The sequence below is a fragment of the Oncorhynchus keta genome, chromosome 12 (genome assembly GCF_023373465.1).
Source record: "Oncorhynchus keta strain PuntledgeMale-10-30-2019 chromosome 12, Oket_V2, whole genome shotgun sequence".
Classification (NCBI taxonomy): domain Eukaryota; kingdom Metazoa; phylum Chordata; class Actinopteri; order Salmoniformes; family Salmonidae; genus Oncorhynchus; species Oncorhynchus keta.
In genome coordinates, this window is record NC_068432.1 from 91,060 (window position 1) to 104,640 (window position 13,581).

Consider the following 13,581-nt stretch of genomic DNA (forward strand, 5'->3'; position numbering starts at 1 on the left):
CATGGCAGCGCCAAATAGTTTGGTGGCATGGCATTCACAGCATTTCAATGAGCTATCTGGTATTGCTGTGTGTGCTAAAGCCCCACTCTGCTAGATGTCTGTGATGTGCATAGCCCCAGTCCCTGCAGATCAGCTGGGATCAACTGTAACACTATGGTGTTAACTTATGTGTCTGGGGTGACTGAGGAGGTCTGTATGTGGGAATGGCCCTACAGTGATGGACAGGGTATGATTACTCCTGCATTCTTCACGCCTTATCAGTTTGCATGCTCTCTTGCACTCTTCTAAACAAATACAAATTTGAACACATTTCATCAAATTATGCAGACCTGGTCCAATGGAAAATGCCTGATACATAACCCTACAGATCATAAATGTTTAGGCTTTAACAGTCACATTCTGTTAAAGGTCCCCAAAGCACACAGATCACTGGGTCGCTCGTCCTTTCAGACTGCAATCATGGAAAATATGTATGTTATTGTTGTAGAAATCCAAACAAATCCCCCCCCACACACACACACGCACATGAACATTTACTCAGCAATAACATGAAAGTATCTCTCTAAAAACGCAATAAAGTATGTCTAGGATGATGAAAATGGATCCATGGTAAACATCGATTAGTTAATGTGCCACCTGTTGGTCAAACAGAGAAATGGCATAAGAATCATAATGTGGAATCATAATGAATTATAATGCCATTGTCCTACATACATGGTCTGATTGCATTGCGACACTGATGCAGGTTTTGGTGTAATTCCTCTAGTTCACAAAAAATAGGATATAGATTATTATTATTGAAACATATTATAATACATTTGTCCAGACATATAGGCCTACGACCTGTACCACCATCGTTTAATGTATTTTCAAATAGGCATGATCTCCCCAGAATATAAAACACGAAGTTCAAATCCTGTAACAATGTAGCCTACAAGTATGGATGTTACATAGAATTATCCACCCCAATATTATTTTAGTTGAGGGCGCTATCTTTATATGCAGAGAACATTCCAGTTTTTCTCCATACTAAAAGGGAGAGCGGCGTGTGGTTAGTTGTCTGACCGAGTTCCATTGAGAGCGAGGATCACATCACAGGGGGCGAATGAAGAGGGGCGTAAATAAAAACAAACATAATTCAACCACAATATCCCGGTCTTTAGGTGTGGGTTCTTGACGATTAAACTAAGAGTTGGTTATTTTGCTGATATTTTCCTGTTGGGAAACTGTCGGCTAAGGATTTAATCTCAGATTGCGGCTGGTCTGAAACAAAGGGGTCGGGGACTCCGGAGTGTTGCAGTGTTCAGTGGTAAAAGCAGGTTGAAAGGTAATGTTTTAATAGATATTAGCCTAAAAATCCAGCATATAACTAGTTTTGCACGTTGTGGACTAACCTTTCCATCAGTTTCCGTTGTACAGTCATGTTGCGTTGAACAATTCTCAGAAATATCCGATTGGTAGTTCATAACTTTCTAGCGGTTAGGTGAATTGCCACACGTGGTAAATTAAGCCAAGTAACAATTTATGTGAACGAAGCCGACAATTTACATGTGTCTGAACATTAGCATACCTTTTGCAATACCGATTGTGAGTGAGGTGCTTGCTTTTTAGATTGGCTAATGTTGTAGGGTAGCCTACATATTCATTTAATTTAATTAATTAGTGAAATAAACTGCAGTCCGCTAGAGCACCTGGTGGTTTCTTAACTCGATGACTGCACACGTCCAACATACTACTATGACAGTTTGAGTGCATTATTTTTGCTGCAAAATCCAAATGGTTTGGCTACCACTGAAATAACGCATTAACTCATACAACAATTCAAGTTAAACGTGTCAGTTTTCCCTACATTTGCCATGATGAATGAGATGATACCAGTGATGTAGAATCGTTTGGACAGGGATCTAATCAGTTTCTGGACACTGCTTGATGTTTTCCTCAGGGTGGACCGTGGGCACGACTCACTACTGGCAAGATGGAACGGGAGGGGCAGTGGTGGAAGAGCCAGCTCGCTGCAGACATCCACCAGTCTTTACGAATAAAGGTGAACGTCTCATTCTTATTCTTTGATGGTTCTTGAAATCTTTTTCTTCCGCAGCAAACATGGTGCTTAGTTGAATTACACAAATACCATAACAACAACAAAAACGATTTCCAGTAGCGAGCTCATCTATTCCTTGCTGTCTTCGATGCTAAAAGTGTGAAATGTCACCTCCCCCTGTAACGATTGAGGTGGTTATCCCTGTCTGATTATCAGAACCTCTTCCACAGCATGGGACACATTTTATGTTAATGGTACACATAGATGCATTTATCTAACTCATTGTGTTATTCTATTTTGTAGATCAGGATTTCCACCATCCATCAGGGATTGACACTTAATCTGTGAACAATGATAAACTCCAAAACGTCTTGAAATAGAGATTATATTGAACGGTCGTCCTAAATGGTAATTTGTCAAATTGACAATGCTTATTTTGAGCAAATGCTGGGCATATGAGCTGATGCCTACTAAGAGGAGATCTGTGTTGTGTTCTGATGGGTGGAAGAGGTTTGTTCTAGGCAAACGTTGGGTTGTTGTTTGTCTGTGTTGACTGGATTAGGGAGGACCTGACTACTCCACTCTGCTGCTTTTTGACTGTAACACCAGTGTGTTACACTTAAGCAATAAGGCCCGAGGGGGTGTGGTATATGGCCAATATACCACTGCGAAGGGCTGTTCTTATGCATGATGCAACACGGCGTGCCTGGATACAGCCCTGGTTTATTGGCCTTGTACCACAAACCCCCGAGGTGCCTTATTGCTATTATAAACTGGTTACCAACGTAATTAGAGCAGTAAAAATAAATGTTTTGTCATATCTGTGGAATACACTTGGGAAATTGTGGTTCCATAGCTAGGGCTGACTGTGAGGACTTTTGTGAAGAGCAGAATCAACAACCTCAGCATAATTAAAACAGCTTCTTTGTGAGAAGGTGTAACGTCACAGTTAGCCAATGTTATGTAAATGCCAGCTGAAAAGTACCAGTGGCCTTGCCTTGGCCCCAACTTAGAGCAGGCCCGCCAGAGCTATGGCTCAGTGAGACACGGGTGCCGGCCCGCGTAGTTCCTCTGTGGAAATGTGCCAACATGGCTCGCTCTGGCTGTTTGTGGCTGTTTATAGCCCGGCTGTATATCATGCCCACTTCCTGTAGGAACTGCTAAGTGGAAGCTCTTTGTCTGTATGTGGAGCATTTGCTTTTATCCTGATTCCAGTAATGCTCTCTTGCCAAAGACTCAACATTATTATACTGAACAAAAATATAAACGCAACATGCATAGTATTGGTGCCATGTTTCATGAGTTGAAATAAAAGATCCCAGAAAGCCTTGTTCTGGGGACAATAAAAGGCCACAACACAATGCCACAGATGTCTCAAGTTTTGAAGGAGTGTGGAGTGTCCACCAGAGCTGTTGCCAGAGAATTGAATGTTCATTTCTCCACTATAAGCTGCCTCCAACGTCGTGTTAGAGAATTTGTCAGTATATCCGAGCAGCCTCACAACCAGCGACCACCACGTTTAACCTTGCCAGTCCAGGACCTCAACATTCAGCTTCTTCACCTGTGGGATTGTCTGAGTCCAGCCATCCTGACAGCTGATGAAACTGAGTAGTATTTCTGTCTGCAATAAAGCACAGTTGGGGGGGAAAACTCAGTTTGATTGGCTGGGCCTGGCTCCCAAGTGGGTGGGCCTATGCCTGGCTACACCCTTGCTCAGTCATGTGAAATCCATAGATTAGGGCCAAATTAATTTATTTAAATTTACTGGTTTCCTTATGTGAAGTGTAACTCAGTAAAATCATTGAAATTGCTGCATGTTGTTTTTATATTTTTGTTCAGTACAGATATGAAGTCTCTCTCGTCCTGCCTGTTATCCAATAGCTAAACACATTGACCTAAAACAGCGACAGATAATGGGGCTGAAGTGATGTAGGACTTTATGCTGACATTCCTTGTTCATCGTGACGGAATGCAATCTCCAGAGCTTTGATGTTGACACACCACCCTAGTTTGAAAAAATCTACATGCTGGCCAGATCTGATTTTATCACCAGCTATTCAGAAATATAATATGACAGGCGAAACCACACATATAGCATTTTCTTCACTGAATAAATACTACAGCAAATGGATGAATAAGCGCTAAAACCAGGTGATTTTACCACAGGGACAGTGTAAAGTAACCCATTACAACTGCTCTTGTTACTGAAATTGACTAGTTTTTCCGAGTACTTGTACGTTTTTGAGGAATTTTGAAAGTCAGTCATTTTACTTGAGTAAAATTGTATATAAATAACAGTACTTCTTCTTGAGTAGGATATCTCAGTACTCTCTCCACCCTTTTTAAAAAATTGCTTTGAATGTTTAAACCCTGTCAAGCTGCAGCAACCTTGTACTTGTTCATATGACTTCTATTTTAAAACTAAACTAAATGGGGGGGGGTCCTTTACACGTACAAAGAGACAAGAACTGCGATTGAACAATAGAACTAACAGGTCTGAGCTTGCTTTACGCAGGCTTGCATCTTGTAGGCCTTTGCATCTGTAATTGAAAAGTTACTCACACAGTATGTCATCACTATGGTGTTGATTAATTAATTCCAGTCATCAAGTCCAGTCTAGTTTGGGATTGAAAAGTCCTAGGTAGCCTAGCCACCCAACGTTTGAATATAAACCAAATTTCGTCACATTCACGTTTTCTATTAGCACAAATAAATGAGCCTGTTTTAGGCTATAATTACAGTACATAGCTTAGGCTATAAATGCATGATGTTACTGCTTCGGTTTCCCCTGGCCAGAGGGGATCAGATTACATAGGCTTCTCTAGGCTACCTGCAGCTGTGGTTTGTTATCAGTACCCTACAGTTGATCAGACTGAAGCACAGATTAATTGAGCACGAGTTGACAAATCATGAGGAAAATTTATAAAATTGAATGTGCACAAGACATCGCTCTACTGCTGTATATGTACAATTATAAACTGGGTGGTTTGAGCACTGAATGCTGATTGGCTCACAGTCGTGTTATATCAGGCCATATATCACGGGTATGACAAACATTTCTTTTTACTGCTCTAATTACATTGGAAATCAGTTTATAATAGCAATAAGACACCTTGGGGGTTTGTGGTTTATGGCCAATATACCACGGCTAAGGGCTGTATCCAGGCACTCCTCGTTGTGTTTTGAGTAAGAACAGCCCATAGCCATAGTATATTGGCCATATACCACACCCCCCCGGGCTTTATTGCTAAGGTATATCAGTCACCAGTGACTTCATCAGCTGCCTGTTGCTAGCTCGCTTCGCTGACAAACACAGGGATCAAATTTTGCTAGCTATCTGATGTTGTGCACTGATAAACAGCGTGTAGCTTCAGTTTGTAACTTATTTACGATAGTTTGACAGCTTGCTGATGAAGTTGTAGACATGTTCCCAGCAGTCAGTCTGTTCTTCATCATGTTTCCAAAGCACGGATCGCTACATTCTAACGTTTTGGTCGGCTAAAAGCAAAGTGCAGCAGAAGACTCGATAGGAGCACAGAATTTTTCCAACTTAATGACAATGACATACAGAGTGCTTATTTATATCCGTGGCAAATCATTTTAAAGATGCACATTTCCTACTAACGTAACACCATTGTTGCGTAAAGTATTTGTCAATTTTTTATGTTTCCCTTTATTAAGATGTCCGAGGCCTGTTGGTGGTAGTTCTGTGATAACTGCACTGTGATTTACGTTTTGTGGAAGAAAAAACAACTTTTTTCGGTTAGGGGAATTTTTTTCTAAAAGTTAATGTCCCAATTTTGTAAAAACGTTCATACCAGTAGTCTAAACAATTGTGCTTTGTCCCTTTTTTTTTCAATACTTTTGTGTCTATTTTTTATTAAACCAAATTAAGTGCTGGGGCAGAAGCCAGTTCAACACACGTTTGCTGGCGGCCCTGCTGTGCTGATCTCTGCAACATGGACAGACGGAAATCGCCACACAATTCTACAAATTAAAAAAAGTATATGTATGATCTTTTGAGACAGAAACTTTACATTATTAGATATTACGACATATGGGTAGGACATTTCAATACTCGTTCTACCCCTGCACAAGGGCATGGTGTTTTATGAGAGCTTGATGCACAAACCATTCTTTCCCACTGACTGTTGCTATGGAGGCCTTTACCTCTGTCGTCTAATCACCGAAGGATGTTCAATGTATTAATAGCACTTCTCTGCAAGAAGACAGTTTTTTTTTCTGCTGGGTTGTACACTACATGACTAAAAGTATGTGGATACCCGCTCTTTGAACATCTCATGGCAAAATCATGGGCATTAATATGGAGTTGGTCCCCCCTTTGCTGTTATAACAGCCTCCACTCTTCTGGGAAGGCTTTCCACTAGATGTTCGAACATTGCTGCAGGGACTTGCATTCAGCCACAAGGCAATTCCTCCTCCACCAAACTTTTCAGTTGGCACTATGCATACGGGCAGGTAGCGTTCTCCTGGCATCCGGCAAACCCAGAGAACTTGTTTCCACTGCTCCAGAGTCCAATGGCAGCAAGCTTTACACCACTCCAGCAGATGCTTAGCATTGCGCATGGTGAGCTTAGGCTTGTGTGTGTGGCTGCTTGGCCATGGAAACCAATTTCATTTTTTAAAATGAGCTACAGCACTTGGCAGTCCTGTTCTGTGAGCTTATGTGGCCTACCACCTTGCGGCGGATCCGTTGTTGCTCCTAGACTTTTCCACTTCACAATAACAGCATTTACAGTTGACCAGGGCAGACATTTGACAAACTGACTCTGGGGTAGTGGGTGCTAAGATTCTGATGGGTTTAATAACATCAACATCCCTTGCACAAAATTATTGTTGAATTGTGGAAGGGAATTTATTAATGAATTGGAAATTGAAAATCACTAATGTTATTGTTCCACTTGTGAACTGCATTATTGTGAAAATGCAATAAGCAGAGCGGCAACAAACGAAGCAACACAAAAGTACACAAAAGTAACCGCTTCAAATTAGTGGATTCGACTATTTCAGCCACACCTGTTGCTGACAGGTGTATAAAAAATGAGCACACAGCCGTGCAATCTCCATAGACAAATATTGTCAGTAGAATGGCCTTACTGAAGAGCTCAGTGACTTTCAATGTGGCACTGTCATAGGATGCCTCCTTTCCAACAAGTCAGTTTGTCAAATGTCTGCCCTGCTAGAGCTGTCCCGGTCAACTGTAAGTGATATTATTGTGAAGTGGAAAAGTCTAGGAGCAGTAATGGCTCAGCTGCGAAGCGGTAGGCCACACAAGCTCACAGAATGGGAGTGCTGAAGTGCATAGTACGTAAAATGTCTGTCCTCGGTTGCAACACTACCGAGTTCCAAACTTCCCCTGGAAGCAACGTCAGAACAAGAACTGTTTGTCGGGAGCTTCATGAAATGGGATTCCATTGCCGAGCATCCGCACAGAAGCCTAAGATCTACATGGGCAATGCCAAGCGTCAGCTGGAGTGGTGTAAGGCTCGCTGCCGTTGGAATCTGGAGCAGTGGAAACGCGTTCTCTGGAGTGATAAACCATCTGGCAGTCCGACGGACAAATCTGGCGAATGCCAGAAGAACGCTACCTGCCCCAATGCCAACGGTAAAGTTTGGTGAAGGAGGAATAATGGTCGGGGGCTGTTTTTCATGGTTTGGACTAGGCCCCATAGTTCCAGTGAAGGGAAATCTTAATGCTACTGCATACAATGACATACTAGACGATTCTGTGCTTCCATATATGTAGCAACAGTTTGGGGAAGACCCTTTCCTGTTTCAGCTTGACATTGCCCACGTGCACAAAGCGAGGTCCATACAGAAATGGTTTGTCAAGATCGGTGTGGAAGAACTTGACTGGCCTGCACAGAGCCCTGACCTCAACCCCATTGAACACCTTTGGGAGGAATTGGAACGCAGACTGCGAGCCAGGCCTAATCGCCCAACATCAGTGCCCGGCCTCACTAATGCTCTTGTGGTTGAATGGAAGCAAGTCCCCACAGCAATGTTCCAACATCTAGTGGAAATCCTTCCCAGAAGAGTGGAGGCTGTTATAGCAGCAAAGGGGAGACCATCTCTATATTAATGCCAATGATTTTAGAATGAGATATTTGACGAGCATGTGTCCACATGCCTTTGGTCATGTAGTGTATTTCACAGAGTTTATTGAGCAATATTTTAGGCCCATGGTCAAGAATGGACTGCAGTTTCTTGGCTATGATTGACATTTGAAAGTGGACTCTTTGCACATGCTCTCACATGCCTCCTGACACGGTGCTGTATTTTGTCTGTATACGCAATTCAACTCTGCAGTTTGCAATATCCTTACTCCCTCTCACCCTGTCTCCTCTCGTTTACCTGCTTTCCTCAGGAGCTGAAGTTGCCCACCTACAAGTCCCACTCTCCTCAGATAGGGATGCGGCGTTACTTTGCTGACCTGCTGGCTGTCCTCAGTAACCGCTACCAGCTGTGCCCAGCGGCTCGCCACCTGGCCGTCTACCTCCTGGATTTGTTCATGGACCACTACGACGTGGCAGTCCGCCAGCTCTACATCATTGCCCTCTCCTGCCTCCTCCTAGCCAGTAAGTCAGCTACTGAACTGCTAACAATAGATCTGGTAAAGATGGAACAGCAGTAGGAGTATCTGTGGTACGCATCAAATTATAGTGACAGGTTTCAGATACTTCAGTTATAATGTCCTTCCTTTTTTGAGTAGATTTTGGTTGTTGATTTACTCTTTTACAGAAAGTTATATTTAAATGTTTTCCACTACATTTTCCCCTACAGATGTTTTTTGTTTTTTAAAATATATTTTTTTTATGTGGAAAGGAATGCAGGGAGAGTGAGCAGCACTACAGCCTATAGTGGGCTTTAAGTGGCTGTAGCTGCGTGGTTTGTCTGAGACATGTTTGGTGACAGCTGTGTGTTTAAGAGGCCATGCCCTCCCCTGGTCCCTCAGACCTCTGTCAGTCACCAAGGGAACTTATCACGTGTACAAACCATGAGGCCTGCGTTACCCACAACCCTTGCCGGCATAGTAATTATAGCTGTTGGAGAGAAGAATCAAATCAAATTGTATGTCACGTGCGCTGAAATACGGAGAAATACTTACTTCCAATCCCTTAACCAAAACTTGATATATTTTTTTAAACGGCATTGAAGGAAATATTTACTAAATAATCTAAAGTAAAAAGTAACACAATAATGAGGCTATATACAGGAGTTACCAGTACCAAGTCAATGTGTGGGGGTACAGGTTAGTCGAGGTAATTTGTACATGTAGGTAGGGGTAAAGTGACAATGGATAGGTAATATACAGCGAGTAGCTGCAGTGTAAAAACAAAGGGGGGTCAATGCAAATTGTTAGGGTAGCCATTTTAATAATTGTCCAACAGTCTTATGGCTTGGGGGTAGAAGCTGTTAAGGGGCCTTTTGGGCCTAGACTTGGTGCTCCGGTTACCTCTCGAAGTGGGGTAGCAGAGTGAACACTGACTTGGGAGACTGAAGTCTTTGACAATTTTTGTGGCCTTCCTCAGACACCGCCTAGTATATAGGTCCTGGTTAGTAGGAAGCTTGGCCCCAGTGATGTACTGGGCCGTACGCACTACCCTCTGTAGCGCCTTATGGTCGGATGCCGAGCAGTTGCCATACCAGGTGGTGATGCAACCGGTCAGGATGCTCTCAATGGTGCAGCTGTAGAACTTTTTGAGGATCTGGGGACCCATGCCAAATCTTTTCAGTCTCCTGGGGGGGAATAGGTGTTGTTGTGCCCTATTCACGACTTTCTTGGTGTGTTTGGACCATGATAGTTTGTTGGTGATGTGGACACCAAGGAACTTGAAATTCTTGACACGCTGAACAGCCCCGTCGATGTCAATATAGGGCTGTTTGGCCCTCCTTTTCCTGTAGTCCACGATCATCTCCTTTGTCTTGTTCATGTTGAGGGAGAGGCTGTTGTCCTGGCACCACACTGCCAGGTCTCTGACCTCCCTATAGGCTGTCTCATCGTTTTTGGTGGTCAGGCCTGCCACCGTTGTCATCAGCGAACTTAATAATGGTGTTGGAGGCGTGCTTGGGAGTGAACAGGGAGTACAGGAGGGAACTAAGCACGCATCCCTGACGGGTCCCCGTGTTAAGCATCAGCTTGGCAGATGTGTTGTTGCCTAACCTTACCCCCTGGGGGCAGCCCGTCGGGAAGACCAGGATCCACTTGCAGAGGGAGGTGTTGAGTCCCAGGGTCCTTAGCTTAGTGATTAGCTTTGTGGAGACTTCTAGAGAATAGATGGAGATGTAGACTTTATGACTGTCTATATCGGGGAATAATTGCCGTTGCCGTGAAACAACATTTTTGTTGACCAAGTAATTATTATTATTTGGGTTTTTTTATGTTGGGGGTGGTAGAGGTACATCTTTTTTTTTTAAGTTTATAAAACATGTACCCACTCATTCATGCTGCCACTCAAAAGAAGAAGAAAAAACTGCAAGTGCATACAGAGTTGAAGTCATAATACATTCAGTATAAACAGGAAAAGAAAGAAAACATAAGTGGGCTTCTACCCCCAACCTCCTCCTTCCACTCCCCCAACCCCACCCAGCCAACATTTTTCAATCCAACCCCCGGAAACCATGTTTCCCACCCCACCAAGCAACTAGGTTTGCAGTCACTCCCCAGACCAGCCACCCCCTCCCGGCGACCAGAGAGAACCCTCCCCATACCACCCCTTCCCTGTGGTCCTGAAAGCAAAGAAAGTAAAAAATATTAAAATAGGCAGTGGGGGAAAAAGTACCCAATTGTCATACTTATAAAGATACTTTAATAGAAAATGTGAAAGTCACCCAGTAAAAGTCTAAAAGTATTTGGTTTTAAATATCAAGTATCAAAAGTAAAATAATAAATGATTTCAAAGTGCTTATATTAAGGAAACCAGACAGCACAATGTTTTTGTTTATTTATGGATAGTCAGGGGCACACTACAACACTCAGACATAATTTACAAATGAAGCATTTGTGTTTAATGAGTCCGCCAGATCAGAGGGAGTAGGGATGACCAGGGATGTTCTCTTGATAAGCATTCAATATGTAAAGAGTACTTTTGAGTTTCGGGGAAAATGTATGGAGTATAAAGTACATTATTTCCTTTAGGAATGTAGTGAAGTAAAAATTGTCAAAACCCCCAGAAAACTATTTAAGTATCATTAATTAAGTGCTTTACACCACTGAAAATAGGTACAGTGGCAAGAAAAAGTATGTGAACCCTTTGGAATTACCTGGATTTCTGCATAAATTGGTCATATAATTTGATCTGATCTTCGTCTAAGTCACAACAATAGACACACACTGTCTGCTTAAACTAATAACACACAAACAATTATACATTTTCGTGTCTTTATTGAACACACCATGTACACATAAATAATTACGTGGTGACCCTCCTTTGGCAGCAATAAACTCAATCAAATGTTTTCTGTAGTTGAGAATCAGACCTGCACAACGGTCAGGAGGAATTTTGGACCATCTTTACGAAACTGTTTCATTTCAGCAATATTCTTAAGCTGTCTGGTGTGAACCGCTCTCGGGGTCATGCCACAGCATTTTAAATCGGGTTGAGGTCAGGACTCTGACTGGGCCACTCCAGAAGGTGTATTTTCTTCTGTTGAAGCCATTCTGTTGGCTTTACTTCTGTGTTTTGCATCATTGTCCTGTTGCATCACCCATCTTCTGTTGAGCTTCAATTGGTGCACAGATATCCCAACATTCTCCTGCAAAATGTCTTGATAAACTTGGGAATTCATTTTTCCGTCGATGATAGCAAGCTGTCCAGGCCCTGAGGCAGCGAAGCAGCCCCAAACCATGATGCTCCCTCCACCATACTTTACAGTTGGGATGAGATTTTGATGTTGTTGTGATGTGCCTTTTTTTCTCCACAAACAGTGCTGTGTGTTCCTTCCAAACAACTCAACTGTAGTTTCATCTGTCCACAGAATATTTTGCCAGAAGCTCTGTGGAACAAGCAGGTGCTCTATTGCAAACTTCAGACGTGCAGCAATGTTTCTTTTGGATTGCAGTGGCTTCTTCCGTGGTGTCCTCCCATGAACACTTGTTTAGTGTTTTGAATATCATAGACTCGTCAACAGAGATGTTAGCATGTTCCAGAGATTTCTGTAAGGCTTTAGCTGACACTAGGATTCTTCTTAACCTCATTGAGCATTCTGCTCTGTTCTCTTACAGTCATTTTTGCAGGACGCCCACTCCTAGGGAGAGTAGCAACAGTTATGAAATTTCTCAATCTCTCCACAACCCCTTTGCAGCTTAATGCAAGTCGACAATTCTTAATCTTAGGTCTTCTGAGATATCTTTTGTTTGAGGCATGGTTCACATTAGGCAATGCTTCTTGTGAATAGCAAACAAATTTATTTAAATTTTTATAGGGCACAGGTCAGCTGACTCCTGACTCCAATGAGCTTTTTCATTAGCCTAGGAGCTCACATACTTTTTCCAACCTACACTGGAAATGTTTAAATGATATATTCAATATAGACAAGAAAAATACAATAATTTGTGTGTTATTAGTTTAAGCACACTGTGTTCATCTATTGTTGTGACTAAGATGAAGGTCAGATCAAATTTTCTGACTAATTTATGCAGAAATCCAGGTAATTTCAAAAGGTTCACATACTTTTTCTTGCCACTATGTATGTGTTGGGCTTTATAAATGGTTTATTTTTATGTGTTAGGCTTTAGCTGAGATTATTCTTTAGAGTCAAGTATATTTGTCCAGGCCTCTATTGTTCCTTGACTAGGACCATTCATTCTCGCTGTCGAAAAATTTGAAAGTTATAACTTATAATAATAATTCCCAAAGGCTGGAGTGTAGACCTTCTTTTGCTCCAGTAGTGCTCAGTTCACGAGCTCAGAGCATGCCCGGCCCAACATGCATTTGTAGTCTACTTGTGTGCCCCTTGCTTTAGCTACTGTCATGGAGTTTGCTAAATATTGCCATTAAGAAACTGATCAAACACACAGGTGCAAAATCAAGGTGACCAACAAGGATGAGGAGCCAGAGAGGGAGTGCGCTGATGTAATGTCCACAACTAAATAATCATTGTGGAATCTGAAAAGACTCATATCTCGAAAGCATGATGGTGTACTTACTACGCCCACATACTGAAAGGAAGGAATGAGGTGGGTAGCTAATTGTGTCATTGTAGCAAAGTATTTATAAACAAAAAAAGCTGATATTTTTAGGAATCCTTCATTTTTGTTCTATTATCTAGGCCTGGCATATTCCAACTTTCAAGGAGCTTTCCGTTTTGATTGGGTTATTTTTCCTAAAAACCTTTAGGCCTACCTATAAGGGGGTTTACCTCCACTGTACTCACATCCTACAATACCCTTGTCTGTACATTAAGGTGTGAATCTATTCTACTACGCCCAGAAATCTGCTCCTTTAATTCTCTGTTCCCAATGCACAAGACAACCAGTTCTTTAGCCGTACCCATATCCTACTCATCCTCTGTTCCTC

General features: G+C 42.3%; 1 protein-coding gene across 4 annotated transcripts in view; it reads left to right on the plus strand.

Annotated features, from left to right (window-relative positions):
- Positions 1 to 1,048: 1,048 nt before the first annotated feature.
- The window catches only part of ccnjl (cyclin J-like), a 33,498-nt gene continuing 20,965 nt past the window's right edge, over positions 1,049 to 13,581 (plus strand). The window contains exons 1-3 of one of the 4 annotated variants that reach the window (XM_035755339.2): positions 1,049 to 1,327; positions 1,943 to 2,044; positions 8,430 to 8,640. In XM_035755339.2, coding sequence (XP_035611232.1) covers positions 1,976 to 2,044; positions 8,430 to 8,640 — 280 coding nt within the window. In that variant the 5' untranslated portion in view covers positions 1,049 to 1,327; positions 1,943 to 1,975. Of the gene's footprint in view, positions 1,328 to 1,356; positions 1,588 to 1,693; positions 1,835 to 1,942; positions 2,045 to 8,429; positions 8,641 to 13,581 lie in introns of those variants that run through there. The other 3 variants (XM_035755337.2, XM_035755341.2, XM_035755338.2) reach the window with 3 other exon arrangements.